General features: G+C 40.6%; 1 protein-coding gene across 1 annotated transcript; it reads left to right on the top strand.

Annotated features, from left to right (window-relative positions):
• The first annotated feature begins 1,001 nt into the window (after positions 1 to 1,001).
• On the top strand, positions 1,002 to 19,282 carry LOC144824592 (gamma-crystallin-1-like). The gene is made up of 3 exons (XM_078683645.1): positions 1,002 to 1,014; positions 9,742 to 9,984; positions 18,946 to 19,282. The coding sequence occupies exons 1-3, from the start codon at positions 1,006 to 1,008 to the stop codon at positions 19,216 to 19,218; spliced, it is 525 nt and encodes a 174-aa protein (XP_078539771.1). The 5' UTR covers positions 1,002 to 1,005; the 3' UTR covers positions 19,219 to 19,282.
• Positions 19,283 to 22,556: the final 3,274 nt, after the last annotated feature.

Below are 22,556 nucleotides of genomic sequence, written 5' to 3'. Positions count from 1 at the left end.
ATGCTCTTAATTCCTGGTTCAATTTAGTATTAATTAAATCCAACTAGACTTACAATACTTTCCAGAAATGACATAAACTATAGTAATGAAAATAAACATAATTCTAAACTAAAACAGGAAGCCCTCAATATTATTTCAGTGGTACCGTAATGATATAGCATGTTCTGAGTCACCATGTTCTATTGCTTTGAAGCTGGACAAAAGCATTCACAGATTGGCTGTCTGGCTAATTTGCTCTGTTAATGAAAGTGGAGGGGTAATGAAATGCTACTGATAATTTTTTATTTCTCTTTTGCAAACTGGAATTGCAACCTCATCCTTCCAAAAACAGCCTACGATACGGTTCCACCTTTGTCCCATGATTTGAAGCTGGATAAATATATCATTGATAGATAGCCCTCAGGGGCAAGTAGACCTGCTAATGAAATTGGATGGTGCAACTTCAGCTCGTTTTTAATTGAAAACGAGAAATTATGACTAAAGGAAGAGGAATAATGAAATTCTACTGGTAATATTTCATTTTGCAAAGAGTTAATCCAATCGTATCCTTCCAAACTCGGCTAGGACACGTTTCTACTTTGTCCTAATACTAAGCAAGTCAAAACCTGCACGTGCAGAAGAAGAAACGACTGTTGCATAGATTTATTAATAGTTTGCTTTCACAAAAACACCACTGTGTTACCTGCTACCCATGTATTATTGGCTAAGTCCAAAGCTGACACAAATGTTGTCAGCAAATATTGCACAATAGCACTCCTGTCCGCCCTCTGTTCTGGAGTACACGTTTCGTCTGACATTGTCATTGAACCATCACCCCTACCTCCATTATAAACACAAACAAAACCAACACATTCAAAGTACGTACATCCCTTGTCACAATACAGGATGAATAGGGGCTGCATTCTCCGTAGTGGGCAGAAATGCAAACCCTGTTGAGCTTGCATTCCTGGTGTGTATATAAATGCTTCGTCTATGGGTAGAGAGGTACCACATCCAACAGACAACATGGGAAAGGTAAGACTACAATTTTCGTCCTAACGGGTCCAATTCTGAACCGTGTGTGTGTGCAACGAAATACCCCGCTCGTAATTGGGGTGCATTTCAGTAGCCCATCAAAGATACGATCCCTGTAGAAAAACAAATGTAAATTGAGCATATAAAAATATACATCTGAATCAGATTAGCGTACACACAATTTCCACTTGCACAAAACTCTGGGTTCTCTGGAAATCTACTAAGGTTGGCACAGATTTCCTGAGTTTCTCCGTGATTGTTTTGTGTGAATTTTATGTATTAGATTCACATGTAGGTTTAGTTCTACTGAACCACATTTGCCACTTTCAAAGCAGGCCCTAGGCGAATGGAGCCGATGTGTACTGTATCATATTTGTCTTAACAATGCCTGCCTATTTACACATCATTTATATGGACAGCCTGGGGTTTATTGGGTGACGGTTTTCTTGAATAGAAACGTGACTACCTCCTCTTCTTCACTTCCTCCCATTCCAAACTGAGGGAGTGAGAGTGCCCAGTCACTCCCTAGTACTCACTACTGTACAGCTGTTTTCTCTTTCTATGAGAGGGTCGAAGGAAAAGTCCATAAAACACCTCTCCTTCTTCTCACTCTTCCTGTTTTTAGGCCTAACATTCGAGACCTCTTGTATACTTTAGTATACTTATTTAGGGACTTACAGCCATCCCCTGCTGTTCATTTGTTTGCTTTGGTGTCCTTTAAAAAACCTTTCTTGCCAGTGGTCAACCTGCCTCTGTGTCCCTACTATTTGTCTTTGCTTCCTCCCAGGGAGTATAGGCCGAGTACTGTATCATTACGCTTTGTGTGATTATCTGATGGTTTGTGGGACTATTTCTTTGCTTCCTGCTGGGGTTACTGTTTGCAGTCTAGTTCACTTAATTTCGGAGTGCGGTCGACAGAATGAGGAATGCAGCATTTGGATCACTGCCCCAGGCTAGCCCCATAAAAAGGCTTGTAAAGATTACAATCTTCTCATATTTGCCGGAGGGAATGTGCTATCAATCCAGTATTGTTCCAGACAAGGCTCTTTATTTACTTTACACATGCTTCCCTGTAACCTCACCCTGCAGCAGAAGAGGGTGGGGGGGGGGGGGTGAACCAGGGGTGCTGCAAGAGAGGTTAACATTGTGCCTGCTTTAACACTTTCTGGCTCGTGGGCAGTAGCCACCGGACAGAGTTTTGCAGTTTTTGGAAATGACCTTGTATATTTTTTATGCTGAATTGAATTTAGGAAGTGCCACCCGTAGCTGCTTGTTTGTAAATTGACAGTTACGCAATTCACTATGTCTTCAAAAGTTCCAGAAAGAATCCAAACTAAAGACTGGTGTCACCTGAAGAACATACTTCAGTTTTGCAGCCGCACGCAGTCGTTAGTTTGCGGCTTCTCTCAGGATTTGGTTCATCAAAAGATACAGCTGTATGTGCTGCGGGCGCCTACTCTGGCCCCAACAGAGCGGCATGGCTATCGATTGTCTGTGTGCCACCTTGTGCAGAGCTTCACATCTGGTGGCTGTACATACGTTAATGCAATACCAGCCAAGGGGCAGTCAGTGTGAGTAAGTTGTGGCTGGCGTGCTACCTCCTGGTACCTCCCGTAGACCTGACGAGGGAAAATCGGATGCCAGTGGCACAAGGAGAAGCAAAAACGTATCTCACGACATTGGAAGACCAGGTCTACAGAGCTCTGCCACACCATTGTGCATTTCTGTTAAATTATGATATCTCAGTGTACACTGAGGCTGTCGTCAATGAGCACGTTACTTAAACATGTTTATAACAGTGATTCGTAGTAAAAGGTATACTGCGAATTGTTTCTTTTTACCATCCCATTCCTTGCCTTGTACTGAACCTTCTGCCCAGTTAATTGCTTATTTTGCCTGGGCCTTGTCAGCTGCTCAATGAATGGAAGTAATCATTTCCAGTCTATGAGGAGTGACGTCATCCCAATTACAGAGACGCACGGGGCCATGTGTTTTACCATGTTTATAGCCAGTGGGTATCTTTTTTCTATCTTACTGCCCATCCTTTGACTAAACGTCTGGGGGGCATTCTGTTTCGGAAATAGTGTTAATTGAATGGTTGCTGTGACTCGGCCTGTGTGGCTTCCAGCAGCACATCTCACCACAAAGGAGGAAGATACATATTTATAGAAGAACAACATATTTCCAAGGGGCTTTAGAAGTATGTTTGTGCTTGATGAATGTAACAAGCACCTTCAAGTTCACTTTTTAAATCATTCTCCTGCTGAATCTACGAGAAGAAATAATTGCTTATGTGTTACACTATCAACAGTTGTAACACAGAGATGCATATCAGCTGTGTTTTCTGATCGGGAAAACAGAACCCTTTCAAGGTGACCTTTGCTAGATTTGTAATTGATTTCTCCTTTTAGCAACCAGCAGCCTTCCTTTGCTCAAATTGGAATGGCAGAGCCACGGAAGCCACGCTGTTGTGCTTAAGCTTTACTTTTGTATCAGCAGCACAGCCGATATGGCAATAAGGGGTCAACACACTGGACAATCAGTATGTTGCATTTAAATGCAGATTTATTGTGAGTCTATTGCTTCCATTTTATATAGCATTTTTTTGGTTAAAAAAAAATAAAAAAAATATGCATCCTTACCTATTTTGGATAGCGTGTGCAGCTGTATAAATATATACATTATGCGTTACTGGATTTTGCCAGTCACAATAAATTCTTGCTTTATCATAAACCTGTCTTCTCGTGGGACATTTTATTATTCAACTAGTTGTGTGTTTTTTCTAACCCCCCCCCCTATTTCTTGTCTTTATGTCTCAGCAGAATGCGCTGTGAACACGGAATTTAGTTGGTCAGAGACTGTCAATTGTGAGTGTGATCTATCCATTCACTGGAGCTAGTACTTCATTTGTGCTGGTGGTTGTCGGAGTCAGTATATCATTTGTGCTGGTGGTTGCTGGTGCCAGTACTTCCTTTGTGCTGGTAGTTGGTGGTGCCAAGAATTAATTTGTTCTGGTAGTTGCCGGTGCCAGTACTCCATGTCTGCTGGTGGTTGCCGGTGCCAGCACTTCATTTATTCTGGTGGTTCCTGGTGCAAGTACTTCATTTTAGCTGGTGGTTGCCAGTGGGCCTCCCCACCCCTTACGTTGAGGGACCAGGGCTCTTTTCACTTCTTACCAGACTGCTGCCCAGACCTTAGCCAAAGTGCCTTGGGTGCTTCAGCTTCCTGTTCCTTATGCCTATCACCAACTCAAACTCAAACATCTCTGGTCAGCTCAGCTGAACTCACACTGTACACTGTTAGCTGTGCACTTAAAGATACGTTGGATCTTGCCTACTTTTTTGTGCTGCCAGTGCTGCTAGCTGCCTCAGTCTACAGCCTGAACGTGAGCCCGGACCCAAGCCCCAATGACCTTCTAGCAGGTGATCCTTTGGGCAATGAAGCCCTGCACCTGCTACCCCACAAACTCACCAGTAGCTAGTAAGCAATGTTGTGACATTGGCCACCAGCACCGAGTAAAAAAAAAAACAATACGCACCAACTAGAGGATCTGGCCATCTACCTGCACCCTTTCCACCATCTATTCATTCATGCATCAATTTTCCATATGCACATTTATCCATCTATATAACAGTTTCCATCATCCAGGGCATTCGTCTGGTCATGCATGCATCCTTCTATCATTCTAGACAAATTCTGCCATTCACTCATTCACCCATCCATGTACACATTCACAAGAACACCATTCATTTATCCACATGCAATCTTCCATCCTTCCTTCTATCCATCTACGCACCCACTCATCCATCCATGTGTCCATCATGCAAATCATCCACCCTTACAGAAACAAATTCATGGACACTGTTCCAACACAGCACACGTTCAGCATCACCTCAGCACCACCTGAGCATCACCAAAACATCACTAACCATCATCTTAGTATCACCTCAGTATCACTCAGCACCATCTGAATGCCACCTCTGCACAAGCATACCACCACCTCCATATCACTCAGCACCAGCACAACATCAGCTCAGTACAACATAAGCATCAGCGCAGCACCACCAGAGCACCACCACAGCACCATCCCTGCATCAGCACAGCACCATCTCAGGATTAGCACAACACTACCCCCTGCATCAGTGCACCACCACCAGTGTAACACCTACTGAGCATCAGCGCAGCACCACCTGTGCAGCAGCACAACCCCACCTCAGCAGCAATTCAATACCAAAGCAGAATCACTTAAACATCAGCACATCACCACCTCAGCTTCAGTGCAGCACCGCCTCAGCATCAGCACAGCATCCCCCCAGCACAGCACCAACTCAACATCACTCAGCATCCCTGAGCACCAGCTCAGCATCACCTGGGCACCAGTGCAACATCAACACGTCAGCATGACTTAGCACCACATCAGCATCGCTTAGCACCACCTCAGTATCACTCAGCACCACCTGAGCACCAACACAGAATCAGCACAGCGCCATCACAGCATCGCACAGCACCACCTCCTCATCAGTGCACCACTACCAGTGAAGTACCACCTCAGCACCAGCACAGCACCACCTCAGCACCAGTGCAGTACCACCGCAACATCAGCACATCACCATCTCATCATCAGCACAGCATCACCTAAACATCTGTGCACCACCCCAGCACAGCCCCACCACAGCAGCAATGCAGCACCAAAGCAGCACCACTTCAGCATAGGCGCAGCACCACCTAAGGATCAGCGCTGCATCACCTCAGCACAGTACCAACTCAGCATCACTCAGCCCCACTTGAGCACCAGCACCAGCCTGAGCCTCATTGCAGCACCATCAGCTCAGCATGATTCAACACCACAGCATCATTCAGCCCCACCTCAGTATCACTCAGCATCACCTGGCCATCACCTCCACACCAGCACGTCGCCACCTCAGCATCACTCAGCACCACCTGAGTATCATACAACATCACCTGAGCATCACCTTTGCACCAGCACCCCACCACCTCAGCACCACTAGTCTTCCCTCAGAATTTGCCATCTGTTGATTCTCCCCTAGTGTCCTTCCACTGCTCATGTTGTAATTCAGGTACTATTTCCCAGCCTCTACCCTCGCATTGTTTATGCCATTAGAACAGGCAAGAAGAAGTTGCCAGCATTGCAAGGATAAAAAAAACTAGAAGACATTTTTTTTATGTTAATGAGGGAGGTTTGAAGCAGACTTGACAACTAACTAGGAAGGGCCCTCCCTCTGTCCTTTGGGGGTTGTCTGTTGCAGTCACCAGAGGTGTGGAAAACGTGGTTCTCCAACAGCTGTGTCTTTCAAATTGTTCCTACATACTGCTCCGATTTGGAATTAGGAAGGGATGCCTTAAAACATGCTACTTCCCAATACTGTATCGGTATGTATTCGCAATTCGCAAGTTGTGATTCAGAAATTGGAATTCATACATACCAAAATGCTTTTTACTGGTCGCAACCTGTAAAATGCATGTGAAATGTGGCCCATGTGGCCCATGTTCTTACCCATGATCAATTCTTCATTTCACAGTGACCAATAGATTGTTTTAATCGTCTTACAACACGGAACCTCTGACCCTAATCCATCTTTCGCCATATTGGTTGTTGGCCGGGCTCTAAAGATTTACGTCTTGAGAGCTTTGGATGTTATGCATTCTGGTAGCCCTTTTATCAATTTTGTTCCTGTGAAAAAGGGTGAAACGCCATCTTCCTCTACCCTGCCCAGCAGGTGAAAACGATAATATTCTCTGCTTATCTGACACAAGGTAAGGAAATACCTGAAGGAATCAAGCCTCACTCTACCAGAGGTATGGTGGCTTTTTGGGTTCAGTGGTCTTTTCCACTTTAGTTTGAGTATTGCACATGGGTCAGAACTATATTTTAGTTCAAAGATCATGAAGACTTCGATGGCTGCTTCACCGAAACTTTTTCTTGTTTGGTAGAACCTTGTTCCTCTTGTCAAGAGTTGTCTTAGTTCCCTCAACTGTTGGGTGGTGGGAACTTCAATTAGAGTTTTTCTTTTGCTATTCTTAGACTATAAAGGAATGATTGAAAGAGACTTTGTGTTGGCATACCCCCATCGGTAATGAATGGGGCGAGGAAAGGAATAAGAGGAGGTAATGCTCGAATTACTTTCCGGCAATCTTCATTACTTACTCTTGCTGTTCCTTTTGTCCCTTCCTTCTCTCCCTGTTCTTTCATTAGTCCCGTGTTTTGACTTTATATTAAACAGAAAGAGTAAGAGGAAGGGAGGGGGGGTTACGGATCTATTTTTTTATGCTTTTTATAGAAAGGGAAAACAGCTTTACATTAGTAGGTACTAGGTAGTAAATGGGCACACTCACTCCATCAGTAAGGAATGGGACTAGTAAGGAAGGATCAGAGTAATGAAGATTACTAATAAGGTATCTGACCATTATAAAACATATGGCCCAAGTTCTATTTAGCTTGATGTACATTGTGGCTAATACAAAGTAAAACATAAAAAGGGAGTTTATGTGTAAAACTAAATTGAAGCACTCCTGGAGTAACATTGAAACTACAGTAGCTCAATTTAATTTATCAAAAATTACTAAAACACCATTAGGTTTGAGGTCATTGGCGGCAATTCAAATATGTCTTAAACTTAATAATTTTTTTAAATTGATATATTTTTTTATGAGATACATTTTTATTGCACAATTAGAAATGTGCACAGTTGTAGAGTTCTGAATGTTCCCTAAAGACTGCCATGAAAAGCAGCATGTTTATTTTGAAAAATGGTGTAAAGGTTTTTGGGACATATTTTTCTGTTTGTACACACACCTGTAAATAGAGTCTTTTATAATGTTCAGATATTGGGAAAATGGACAAACATAGTTAGAAAGAAAAAATAATTATGGTCCAATAAGCTAAATAATGTATAGCTAGTTTAGATCCACCAGATTCACATATTGAATATTTCATATTTATATTAGCAAAGGGATAAAAATGACATTAGATTTTAATGTTTAGAATGTTCACAACGAAAATACACCTTACCTAAAAACAACAATGATTTTCAAGAGTTTTAGCTGTTTGCATTGTAAATGACCATACCTTTTATTTATCTTTTGTTATGATAATTAACACATAAATAAAAGGCATTGTCATTTACAATGCCAATAGCTCAAACTCTTTTAAATGCAAGACGTAGGACGCCATTGTCCCGGTCTGCTTGGAAAGTGAAAGATCCCATGCCGTGCTGAATGTTGCTGGAAAGCATGTAGTGCCTGCAGTTGGAGAAATTCATTAAAGACAATAGTGCTTACAGACTAAATAAGACATACTATGTTACAAATGAAGACAAGACAGTACTAAGGAGGAACTAACAAGCCTATTAACGAATCAGAAGCCAGCCTTTACAAAGGACAATGACAAAAGCCAATTAAAAATATGGGCAGAGAGTGGGCGGAGCTTCAAGTCCATACTCGAATACAGCATGCCTCACAGAGCAGTGCAGGCGCTGCCCAGGCTCGACCTAAAAACATTGTGAATCAATAAATACAAAAGTGAAAGTAAATGAGTGAATGAACACAAAAAAAAAAATATATAACGAATGGATGAAAGTACAAACGTGCAAATGTATACATGAGGTCACAAGGTAGCCTCTCAAGGTGCTTCCTGGCTTGAAATAGTGGAGAAATCCTGATATTCATTAAAAAGGCTTTTCGGCAGCTTCTTTCCAAAAGGGAGGTAGTCACTTTTAGTGCATCTGTTCACAAAAGCAGGTGTAAAACTGGGGTGTTTAGCTACTTGGAAGCGCATGTTTCTGAGCATAACGTAAACTCTCACAGGGAAATAACATTCAAACTTGCTACTGGGGAAGTTTGAGGTTTCACCGTGGACTCATGCTTGTGTAATGCAAAGTGGTCAGATGGTGACTCAGGCTAGGATTTGGAGCAGTGCAGTCGCTTTGCAGCCAGTGTGACTGCTTGAGAATCGTTATAGTTTATTGAATTCCAGGCCACATTGGGAAACAGAAGTGGTGTTCTTATTGGTTAGGTGATGTATATAGATGGGTCTAGTGCTTTCTTTTACTCCTTGTCCATGTTAGCTTCTCTAATGGTAAAACAAATGCACAAAAGGGTTATATGGTTTAAGGAAATTTACAGCAGAATCATAGCAGTTACTTGTTCTTACTGCAGAGGGCATTTACAGACTAGCAGTGCTGCTCAGGAAAACATGCTCTGTCCATGAATACAAACAGGCTCTATAGGGATAAAAGAGTCACCACACCCCATATATCCTATACCCCTAGATGACGTATTTACTGGGTGCAATCCTCCAAATCCAAATTTTTCAGTTACAAAATCGGTATTTAAAGCACCAAACAACTCCTGTTTTGCCTTTTCTCTCAGCCTTTTCACCCAGTATATTTCGTCAGCTTGGACCTCCTGAAATGTGTCAGAGGAAAACAGGAGTATTGCGATAATTATCACACCACTCAGAACTCTGATCCTTGTGAAAGCATTCTACAGACACTCTTGAGGATTGTGGTGGTGCTTGGTCACTTTGAAGTAATTGCAATGTATAAGCGGGTCTATCGCCCTTTAATGTATGGAACTCTAAGTAATATATTCATAGAACCAGCAAATAACATTTCTATTTTCTGACTGTGAATATCTCTCTTACCTGATGAAGAGAGCAATCTGTGATGCAACTAATGCTCCAAATCCTACAATCAATTTCTCCTGCAGATCATCTTCTACGAGGACCGTAACTTTGGTGGACGCTGCTATGAGTGCAGCTCTGACTCTGCTGACCTGCACTCCTATTTCAGCCGCTGTAACTCCATCAGAGTACAAAACGGGTGCTGGATGCTCTATGAGCACCCCAACTACAAGGGGCATCAATACCACTTAAGAAAGGGCGAGTACCCCGATTACCAGCGGTGGAATGGCTACAATGACACCATCAGGTCTACAAGGATGATCCCACAAGTAAGTTTAGATTTTATGACATTTAAGGCCAGATGTAGGTGTCAAAATACCGGTCGGAATCGGCCGAAAATACAGATTTTCGGCCGTTTCCGACCGGTATTTTGACATTGGAATGTAGGGGCACTGAAAACATACAGATTCGGTAATTTTACCGAATCGTAATTTCACCAAATTGGTAAAATTACCGATCGGTAAAATTACCGAATCTGTATTTTCCTATTTAGGTAGCACTTCTAACAGTGCTACAGGGCCTTTAGAATTCGTTATTTACCATGTAATACAATTGCATGGTAAGTAACTAATTCTTGTGTACATGCACATCTGTGCATGTACACCTGTGCCATGTGGCACACAGACATGCCCTAAGGGCATGTATGTGTGCCACATGGCGCACAAGCCAGTTACAGGGGTGCAACAGGGTGTCAAAGTGACACCCTGTCCCCCTTGTAAATTCGGTATTTTTACCGATCCGGTAATTACCGAATCGGTAACTGCAATTAAATCCTATGGGCTTCAAGACCCATAGGAATCAATGGCAAATACAGATTCTGTAATTACAGAATCGGTAAATACCAAATCATACCGATTCGGTATTTGTTACCGAATTTCTACCTACATTTGAATTACCGATTCATGAATACCGAATCGGTAAAATTCGGTATTTATGAATCGGTAATTCACAATTACCTACATCTAGGCCTATATGATTTACTATTTCATGATTGTATTTCCCATCAATATCAAGTAATGATTTTTCTATGCATTAATAATTGCACAAATGCCATTGGGAGATTCTATTTTGAGCAGAAATACTAAGCTGTTATCGTCTGCATTTTTTCTTGAAAGATAGAAGCCTACTTTATTAGGTAACCCATCACAAAATTCAGGGCGAAGCAATTTTCGCACTGGTTCCTGTATTTGGATTAATGTGGTCTCATAGATCTTCCATGTCCAAAAGTCTCCAGTGGGTGTTAAAAACCACACATAACCTGTGTATGCAATAAAATGAGAATTTCAGCAAACAGTAATCGGGTTACAAACATCCAGCGCATATTGAGAGAATGTGTGTCAAAGCTTCTTACAAAGGTGCAATTCACGTAATAAAATTGTGCACCCGAACAATGCATTTGGGGTTGAACTTGCCGCACACCAGTGATTCAAGCACAGTTATCGTAAGTGTTCTTTAGTAAAGAGGGCATGCAAGTGTAATAATGTGCAAAAATTAATATATACCATTATATGTGTGTGCATATATATGTATATATGTTTTATATACATATAGACATATGTATATGTATATATGATATATAAATATATATATATATATATATATATATATATATATATATATATATATATATATATATTCACTAGAAAAACAAATGTTACAGGGAAGTTATAGTTAATCTCACATTTCACTCATACAAGACCATTGAAATTCAATGCTTATATTTATCTGAGCTTACTATAACTTAAACCCATTGGAGAACTGGGCCTTATGGGCCTAGCAGCGCAGGGCACGCCTGATATCTCCGGGTTCACCTGCCTTATCAGTCAGAGACACTCGACACTCTGTTAGGCGTAGAAAATCAGGTTTATTAGCTGCAGCTAAGCACAGTGGTCCTACAAGTACACCAATGGTAAGTTCTCAGGATACTGCCACTTCATTCAGTGGTGATCAGTCTTTTATACCATACATATTTACAATACCCACTCCCAAAACATACAGAACTGACAAATGGGAAAAGTTCGAAAACAAGCTATTGGGTATCTTGTATACGCCCTTCTTTCAGACCCCGTGTTCTCCCCTCCCCTCAAGTTAATCAATGGTAGTGCGTGTAATTCAATTTGCAGGTGGCAGGACTTATTTGCGAGCCTCAAAGGACAGTTGTGTAACAAGAGAGTACACGGAGAGAATAGTGAAGGCCAGTTAAACAAGATAAAATAAAGGAAGAATGGTGAGACCCAAACAGTCAACTAAGACAAGGATCAATCAGTCTAGACATGGATTAACTAACTCGGCCAGTCCCTGACATCGGTTTCTTAAACAAGGACAAAGGGTTACCCCTTAACAGGAGAGGCGAGCAGCTGAAAAGGCAAAAACATTATGTTTGCCGTGTCGCCTGAGTGAGGGCAACACAAAATGGTGACTGTCACAAAATGGCGGCTGACTACGAAGCGAAGTCGAAAATCGCGGAACCTCACCCTGCAATGCACTTCCTATGACCTCACATGTTGCCTCACATTTCTCCACATTAATTCCCATTGGGATTGTGAACAAGAAAGCAGCCCGAGCTGCTAATCGGAATTACACCAAATTTTGCAGAAAGCTAGCTCTTGGGCCAGGTAACATGCTTTACATTAATAAATATATATATATATATATATATATATATATATATATATATATATGTTTCACTCTCACTCTTCCACAAGAAAGAATTGAGCCGCACACTTCGTGGTGAAGTTTTGGAAATTTATTTAAACCGCTCCTTTTTCTTATCCTTTCCTAATGCATATACATATATATATCTAATCGTAATTTAGAGGTATGCCACAGTACATGGTGATAACAAAACACAATATTCTTGGATGATAACAGTCCTTAAAAAGTTAAAAGTCAGCCGTATTGTTTGTGTGTGTTCTGAGTTTTGTACTCAAATATACATTATTACGATTTTGGCATATCTAGAAAGACATAGCGACTTTAGCAAACTGCCTACAGGTAAGGGAAATTCAATCAATCAATTGATCAGTCAAGTTGTTTTTGAAAACAAAACTGCTTTAAAACATACATGTAGAAATTGAATAAAAACATTGTAAATAAATCATACAATAGATCAAATTAGTTGAAAAGCAATAATTATATATATGATAGTAGGATATACTTATACTCAACTTTTAACTGCTCAGGTGTATAAGTGTTTTGAACACATCCCTTATATAAACAACACATACTTTAATAGGCCCTGCATCTCCTATTGCTAAATTTAGAAGAAGTAGTTAAAAAAACATTATACCGGTAGGCCTGAACATTTCTGGATAATCCACAGACAGTGTAAGTATTCGCTTAGGGCAAACACAATTGGACGAGAGGTATCAAATTGTATGATCCGCGGCGACTGATGTGTACCAAAATGAAGACAAATAGGGTGTAGTGACTTACTCCTAGTTATACAGTATGCCAGGCAGAAGTAAAATACAAGTTCTATAAGTTCAACTACCAAACAGTTACAACGAGGGTTGTGGATATTGGAAAATTATAGAGTGGACCAACTTGAACTAAAACTTTTAATACACGAAGTGCCATACCCAAACCCCATGAACCATGTTTTTCCTAGGGGCAGATAGATCTCTTCTACAAATATCTCTAAGAAAGGTGAGGTTTATTCTCCAAATGCTTGGCAGTGGGACTACCTTCTCATGACCAATGCTTTTGCTACGGGTGGATAGATCTTATCTACAAATATCTCTAAGAAAGGTGAGAGTTTATGCTCCAAATGCTTGGCAGTTGGGCTCCCTTCAGCAGTGTTTCAGTGCATCTGGTCTATGATGTATGACCACTGCAATTTCTTTAACAATAGCCTCAGCTGAAAGGAGTTAGGCATGCGGGATCAGTCCACCAACTTCTTAATCCTTAATAAGCCTTGATGGTAAACTCCACTCTGTTCGCTGAGTTTGTAGAGTTGTTTGCACTCTGCTGACTTCTGAAAAACTCCATTCCACATAGTGGAGTTTATTCCACGCATACGCTTGCCAAAGGCAAGTTCAACGCTAGACCACTTCTCAGCTAGATTCCTCAACGCAGGATGGTCGCTACAGATCGCTTTGAGAAACCTTCCATTTGTGGTGAGGAAGCTGTTACTCGAGTAGAACTTCCACTCAAGCAGCAGAATTAAGCAGCGCCCTCTTGCGATGGGCGTGATGCAGTTCGTACTGATTTTTCACCACAGGACAAACACCTGACGCTAACAATCAGTGCCAACAGCATGAGGTAATGCACTCTGCCTCTCGGGGTACTCTGCGTAACTTAGCAGGGTGTTTTTGTTGCTACTCGAAACTCCGCAAACCCTGCCCAGGCCTAATCCTAATGTGGCTAACCAAGATTTTACACCGCAGAACCAAGGTATAGTACTAAACATGCAAGAAACATGTGCCTTGTAGGGGGATAACTTGGCCATGGTCCAAACATGTACCCAATATAAAAGGGGTCTTAAATCAGCCAAGTGCTCAGTTCTTAGTAGCCTTATGTAAAAAAAAACAATGGTAATATTTGGGGACCCCCTCTATGAGACCATGAGTCAGGGAAAAAGAGGAGAAAGAACATACAATAGTATCAAAGATTTCCCTCATCGACCATATTATTTACATATAAAGATTTAGGACCTAAAGTCTTTGGAGGCGTTTTGGGGTGACTGACAACGACGGTTACATGAGAGAGAAGGTTTTGTACAAGAGATTTTATTGGACTACTAAGAGTCATTGTGAAAATATCCACAGATCAGATTTGACAAATGGGAATCTGAAAAGACGCAATTTCTAAGGATGACACTACCACTGGTTATTAGAAATTTGGAATAGGACTGTGGCCTTTGGATAACATGCGGACCTTAATCTGTGTGTAAAAGAACTACTTACAAGATCCCCCGAACCTCAAAACGGATAACTTTGAAAAAGCATCGACATCATTGGGATATTGGAAAATTAATATCTCATATGCTAGGTTTATGTAACAACACAAACTGGTCCCCTGGAATCCACATGTGTTATATCTCACGAGGTCCTGAAGAAGGTGGTTTTCGGACATCATTTAATCCACCGAAACGCGCGTAGACCATTCTAGTGCTGGGTCTCATACTTTGTTATTGAGACTTCTTGAGTACCAAGTCTTGATATAGTTTGCGTTGATGCTATGAGAGTGAAAGGAGTGGTATGAGAGTTGATATTAATGTGTATGAATGAAGTGATCCAGGGGGATATGGTTATATTAGGATGTTTTATGTGGTTGTTTTAGGAACAGTATGAACTATAAGAGAAATATGTATCAATGAACATATGTATTGTAGGACTGAAGTCTACATTTTGTCAATTGCCAAATGGACTTATTTCAAAAAAGAAAAGAAAAGTAAAAACATAAAAAAATAATGAATAACTTTTTGATATAAATAAAAATGTATTTTTGAGATAAACCTTAGTGTTTATAGGTGTACTTTTTGAATTGAATTGACAAATTATGTGAAGTAATCTTTATATGTAAATAATATGGTCGATGAGGGAAATCTTTGATACTACTAAAAAAAACAATGGTCACATAAGAGTAGCTTAAGGATGATTAGGGAGAGATCTAATGAACACATTTCCTGGTATTATCGGCCTTGATGTATTTAGGAATATCAGCCTGTTAAGGTGTGCTATCTTATTCTTGGCTTTATAAATCTCCTATGCTGTGCAACTGCTCTATTGATCGATGCATGTTGGAACCTTATGAGTGCACCACCCCAATGCTTAAGCATAGATCTACTTTTCTCCATTTGGGACACCCAAGATAATTTACTGTCAATCTTTGTTCCCAGATATTCAAAGTTCTACAACTATTTAAGTTGTATAGTACCTATGCAGATGTTATTCTTAAAAGACCTTTGAGTATTCAATGCCATTTATTTAGTTTTTGAATTGTTGATTTCCAGGCCCTTGTAATCACAATAGTCTTTAAACTTAGCTAGAAGGTTTTGTAAGCCCCTGAGCGATTTAGAAATGAGTAGAATATAATCTGCAAATCATAATACAGGTATGGGGGAATCTTTAATTTGGGTGGGTCGTGAATACAGCCCATCAAGTCTCTAAAAACGTTGTTAGTAAAGAGGTAGAAAAGAGTGGGGCAAGAAACTTGTCTCACCCCTCTATATGCAGAAATGCGCTCAGCAAGTTCATCTTGTTTGCCCCAATGCACTTGAGCATAGTTAGATATCATGCAACCTAATAATGACTGATAGTAGAGGAGAATGCAGACCCATTGACCTAAGAGTTTTTCCAATCTTATTGCGAACTATTGGATCATTATTCAGTCTCCCTTCTCCACCGAGAGGCAGGCCTTTGGCCCTATTAATTAAAATGTATACTTGCCAGTGTGAATTTGGAGGATTAGTTAATTGCATGGCTATTCAAACCGAGCAAAAACATTTTGTAGAAAGATATTGTATTTCCCTCCCCCAACCCCACATTTTATTTGTCATAATGAGCTGGTCATAGTATGTATTATTGATAGACTCAGTTACTGCCCTACCCTGCTTTGGTTGTCCATATGGAAAACAAAGGAAACTGACCTCACAAGGGACATATTCAGTTACTGTTTAGCATGTCACAAGGGCTTGGCCAGTGTAAAGAATATATTTGATTGACTCAGCCTTAGCCATGCTTTCTTCAACACTGCACCTCACAGTTTATCCAAGAAAAAATAAGTTCAAGCCCTGCTATTAGCACAGGAACAAGGCCGCAGACTTGAGTCAGAATCCCACAAGCCTACAGTCAAGAGTTATATACAATTGTTCCAAAAGAAGCCCCTCACTAGCTACATCTGGGAGATTGGTAGAATTATTTCATTTTAGAGACGACACGGTGAAACACTTGCTGTCCTTCCCTTTAGGTTTTCAGCATAAGTTCAAGTTTTAACCGTGCCAATGTAATGATCACTCTGGTCAATCTATGCTGCATTTACTTTTTTTGTGGTTATTACATCAGATTTACTAAGCATTATCTGGTTTTTCTATTAAAAGCCAGAAATCATAGACAGTGCAGGTTAGCCTATCAAAAGTTTATTAGAGCTACCAGACGTTGAAACCTGTTTTTGTGTTAGTTGATTCTTGCATGTTGCGGTTCGCTCGAGGAGCACAATGTATTCTGACTAATTAGGCTCTTTTATAATGGTTTATAGCATTTTTATGTTGGAGATATATCTTTTATTTTGATGCTGTTATTTGCAATCTAATTTTATGATAAAACTAATATGTAGTGATCATTTTTTAATAAGATATTTTATGTGTGTTTGTACTTTTATGGCCATTCTGGTGGCCAAATAAAGTTTGTGAAATGAAATGAAATGAGTTGTCCAATGTATATGTCTTGGGTCCAGATCGTAGGTTGACAAATGCAAAATAAACATGATCCTTAAGACCGGTAACAATTTTCCAGTATATGAATTCAAAACAAAACAGTTGGTCTACTGTGCTTACTTTAGCTCCAAAGCCTGTCCGAATAGGGGATAAGGTGTTTTTATCTGATATTCACTGTTCAAGTTTATTCAAAAACTGTCTGGCAAAGATCTGCTGAAGATTAACTACTAGACTTATCAGTTTATAGTTCCCTGGCAGTGCCTTGTCTCCTTTTTTGTATATAGGCAAAATGGAGCCATGTGCCAAATTTGGGGATCTCTGTTCCATTAATTATATCATTTGATAATAAATGTATGTAGGGGGACCATAATTGTGGATCATGGTGAAAGAGATCCCCTGAAATGTTATTAGGCCCCAGTGCTTTACTGGTTTTAATGTGTCTACAGCAACCATAGTATCAGCCATGAAAATAAATTGATTATTTTAGGAATAGAGGCACAAGGTACATAGGAGGCATTGGAATCTGTTGCAAGGGAGGCATCCAATGCAGGTACAGAGGAACAGAGACTATTAAAATGAGAAACCCATACTGAAGGTTGTATCGAATAATCAAGGGGACGGCTACCCTGTGAAATTATATGCCAGAAGGATATCACACGTTAAGCCCTCTAAGCATTCAAGTGGTCCATCCAGACAGCGTCATCCCATTCCCTTTAACTTTTGTTAAGTGTAGATCTATATTCGGATCTAGCTTTCTTGATACCAGGTGGAATGCAGGATTTAATCGCATGGATGAGGAAAGATTTAGCTTTGCGGCATTCCATGAATACTATGGATTGCTCCTCCTGCTAGCAAGCTAAATAAATAGTTGACCTTGAATGAGCCGCTTCAAAAGATTTCTTAATTGAACAAATAGATGTTGATGAATAGTAATGTGGTATCTGAGTAAAGACCTCCACCAGGATACATTAAGATAGTTTTATAATTTGAAATGTATTCCACGGAGAAGATCCAGTTCATCACATAAAGAAGTTGAGGGTAACTGACTACAACTGTCAAAGACTTAACATTCTTCTCTCAGCCCACCTATGACATCCCTCTTGACATACTCAGTATTCCACTTGAAAGATAGCCAAGCTCAGGTGTCACAAGTAGTTATAGGAATACCCTAATTCGGGAGATTTGCATATGGAGCAAGTGTCAGAGAAGAAAGATTATAACTCTTTCTTTGAATTCCATGGTTAGCTAATACCTTTGGCCATTTAAATGATCTATAATTATTACTGAAAGTATTGAGGTACTATTTAAAACTGTAAAAGAATGGTATATGAAAGGATTCATACCAAAATAAACATTATATGATTAAAAAACAATTTTTAAAAAAAGCAATTCAATAAAAAGCAAAGGTTGATGAGAAGTTATAGTTAGGAAAACGTAACTATTTATTTTTATTTAAACAATTAAAACTAAATAAAATTTAGAAGTTTGAAAGTTATAGTTATAACCTAAATTTATAATTTGCGCATCAACCAAAATGTAATATGACGCAGACTCCTCCTCCTTTTAAGTTTTGAACTTGCTGCACAGACTAAATGAACTAGGACTCGCCCTTCTACCATGCACAGCTCATATCCTTTCATATTATATCACTCATGCAACGTTCAATTATAGCATTAATAGCAACATTCATGACATTGCAAATTACAATTTCTGACAACAATGTGTATGCTAGAAGTCTGCGTTATATTTCATTAAGTCTGCATAGCGAGTTGACAACACTGTTGTCAATTATATCTTCCAAAGTCCAGCGCTGTATGTAAAAAGTATTTTCTTGTTTTATTTCTTTCCACAGTATCAGGGTTCATTCAAGATCAAGCTTTATGAGAGAGACAACTTTGGGGGTCAGATGATGGACTTCACAGATGACTGCCCAAATGTTTATGACCGGTTCAACTTCAATGACATCCACTCCTGCAATGTGCAAGATGGGCATTGGATTTTCTATGATGAGCCCAATTACAAAGGACGTCAATACTACCTGAGACCTGGGGAGTACAGGAGATACAGCGATTGGGGAGCCATGAGCCCCAGGGTTGGTTCCTTCAGAAAAGTAGATTATATCTAAACTGCTAAAAACCTCTGTTGTAATTTCATTAAGACAGATTAAATAAAATATTTTTTTTAAAGTGGTCTCTTTTATGTGTTTTAATAGGTATAGGTATTTATGATATTTGAAAATATATATTTAGATGTAATCTTCTATCAGACAATGGTAAGAGAATTTGAATTTGAACCCAGGGGGGCATCATTTATCCCTACTTAAGCAGTTTGAACGTGGGGTAGGGGAACGGGGGTGACAGAGTCTCTAGGTAATTCAGTATAACATTATACATTTAAGTTCTTATTTATGGCAATTTAAAATTTTAAATTGCATTACCTGATTAAGCTGAATATTATTGTTTACTCAGACGCTCCTTCCATTTGAGTAAACTTGTGTTTTAGTGGCTTTGACGGTGAGCCACTGGAAGTAGAATGCCAGTGGAACTGATCTTAATTATGTATTGTTGGTACTTTTTTGTAATATCCCTCAGTGCACACAAGTGTAGTACCCTCATGGTGTCATTAGTGGAAACATTCTTATTCATGGCTTTTTTAACTTGCTCTCCAAGAATCTGTAAAACCAACCTCTTTCAGTCAAAGGAGGAAGGAATGGAGGGTGGAGAGATGGGCAGTAGGTTGGAGAGAGGATGTATGTATGCTGAGGTGGGTGGATGGAGAGATGAATAGAGGTATGGATGCTCAGAACTTGGTACATGGTTCCAAAAGGGGGGTTTCATTTTTCCATGTTTGAGAGAGAGAGAGAGAGAGAGAGTGTGTATGTGTGTTTGTGTGAGTGTGCGCGCTCGCAAGCCCACTCACCGAGGACAAAATAAACATAGACATAAACTATGGAAGAGTGTAAACTTAAAATATCTGAACACTCTCCAATACAAATCTTACATCCAGTAGTGTTGCCTCATAAATTTGCACGAGTTTGAAGTCACAACATATTTTCTCCCCTGAGGTTTAAAAGTAGCAAGCATGCTTGCACTGTACAACAATTCTTTACTATCAATGCAATGGCCTTTGGCCTGCAACGTCTCAATCCCCTGATCAAAATTAAAATCAGTAGCTTCCAAAAATTGCCAATCACAATAAAGAATGAAACAGGTAATACATTTTGTTAGGTCGACAGAAAAACAGAACATCTGGAGCTTGCACTTCTAGTGTCAATGTAACCAAGTACTCGTTATCTGGACTGTGTATGTGGACATTTAGGTACAAAGAATCCAACATGGGGAAGACAAAACCACAACTTGAGCACCAGAACTTTTAACTATTGTTTCGGATCCATCGTTCTCTCGGTTCATCTAAAGATGAAGTTTACACTTAAAAGGGATCGGACATTAATGTGATTAAAAATATACAATAATTATTTTTATGTTGCACTATTTTAGCTATGTTAACTTAATTTAGAAGGGAAAATGAAATGTTCTCCACTGTACTACAGTGACAGACGGAACCAGATTGGAAGCAAAGTCAGGTTGCTCTTTTCCTTAATTACGAAGCGGCAAAATGTATTTGCTCCATGTTTTCATAGTAGATTAGAATGCTCATTCTGACTGGGCAGTTTGTGCTGAGGCTACTAAAATATTCAGACATTCTGAAAGCCTTACTAGAATACAGTGTATTTAATTCCATGTTGACATTGGAAAGGGTGTCTTTTTGTTAGACATTTCTCTTACTAATCTTTTTGAAAATCTTGTTCGAATGGCATTATATGCTAAAGCAAGCACTACAAAAAGTAAAACGAAAGATGGGATAAAATGCATTTTATTTTGAGAGTAAGTTTAACAGAATCCTTGGCTGCATTTAGAGTTCGGTGAAAGCGGGACATCCTCCAAAAAGTGGCGGAAGTCCTGTGTACCCTTTTAAGAAGGTGTTGATGTCTGTGCATTTAAGATAGGGTTAGTGAGACATCACCTGCATTATGGCAGAATTCCCTAATCAGACAAACTCTAAATCACCCTCCTCTCCCTATGTCTTTTTTTGAAACACTTGAAGGCCGATTCCGATTTCGGTGGGAAGTGCTCCAAACGATAGTCGGAGCCGTTCCGACCGAACCGGAATGTGTGGGACGGATTCCTTTCCGACCGAGCCATTCTGATGGGCTCGGTTGGAAAGGAATCTGATTTAGATTTCCGGATTGCAGACGACATGCTTAGAGTGCCTATCCGCAGTCCAAAAATCCCTCAGTACTCCCCCGATCACATCTTTATGACCGAGGGAGTACGATGGCAGCTTTTCACTGCCTTTTCGTGCCGGTGTGTCCGGCACGAAAAGGCAGTCGGAAGCTGTCTCTGGGGGCACCCAGCAGGGCCCCCACGGGTGTGAGGCTGCCCAATGGCGGCCTAGGGGCACCTATGGTGCCCCTCCGTTGATCCCTGCACCCGGTGGCAGGCACCTTGGTGTGCCGGCCACAGGGTGCAGGGATGAACTGTACCCCTGCTTTCAACAATGCAGGCATGCATTCCGCTCGGAATGCATGCCTGTATTGTTAAGTATACAAATTCGACCGAACCCTGTTCGGTCGCATCGTACTAGCAGGGCTGTAACCGATGACAGCAGGTCAGTCGGTTACAGCTCCTGGCTGATGTCGGATAGACTCAGGTCCATCCGACATCGGAATTGACCCCTCAGTTGTTACAAACTAAGGGGCCAATTCCGATGTCGGACGGTCTCAGGTCCATCCGACATCGGTCAGGAGCAGTAACTCACCTACTTGCTTTTGTGGGTCACGTCCCTGCTAATACGATGCGACTGAACAGGGTTCAGTCGCATTCATATACTTCACAATGCAGGCATGCATTCCGAGCGGAATGCATGCCTGCATTGAGAAAAGCAGGGGTGCAGTTCATCCTTGCACCCTGTGGTCGGCACCCCAAGGTGCCTGCCACAGGGTGCAGGGATCCACAGAGGGGCACCATAGGCATTCGGCAGCCTTGCACCCATGGGGGCCCTGCTGGGGGCCCCCAAAGACAGTTTCCGGCGGCCTTTTTGTGCCAGACAGACCGGCATGAAAAGGCAGTGAAAAGCTGCCATCGTAATCCCTCGGTCGTAAAGAGGCGACCGGGGGAGAACTGAAGGATTTCCGGATGGCAGACAGGCTCTCCGATGATACAAGTGGGCTGTAGAAGTAATTTTGTAACCCATTAAAGTAGCTCTGTCAAACATGTTCTAGGCATGTCACTGCAGACTGTAGATTAGTTTTAAAACTGCCAGTCTGACCTAGCAAAATAAACCTTTTGTCTGTGACAAACGTTTGTTTTTTCAGTTCAAATATCTTTATAGTTATTTAAAAGAAGTAATACATTTATTAATATACAATGCAATACAACATAGCATTATGAAATATACGATAAA

This window comes from Lissotriton helveticus, chromosome 3_1 (assembly GCF_964261635.1).
Source record: "Lissotriton helveticus chromosome 3_1, aLisHel1.1, whole genome shotgun sequence".
NCBI classification, from domain to species: domain Eukaryota; kingdom Metazoa; phylum Chordata; class Amphibia; order Caudata; family Salamandridae; genus Lissotriton; species Lissotriton helveticus.
Note: the sequence above shows the minus strand (reverse complement) of the source record. Positions and strands in the feature narration are given on the sequence as shown.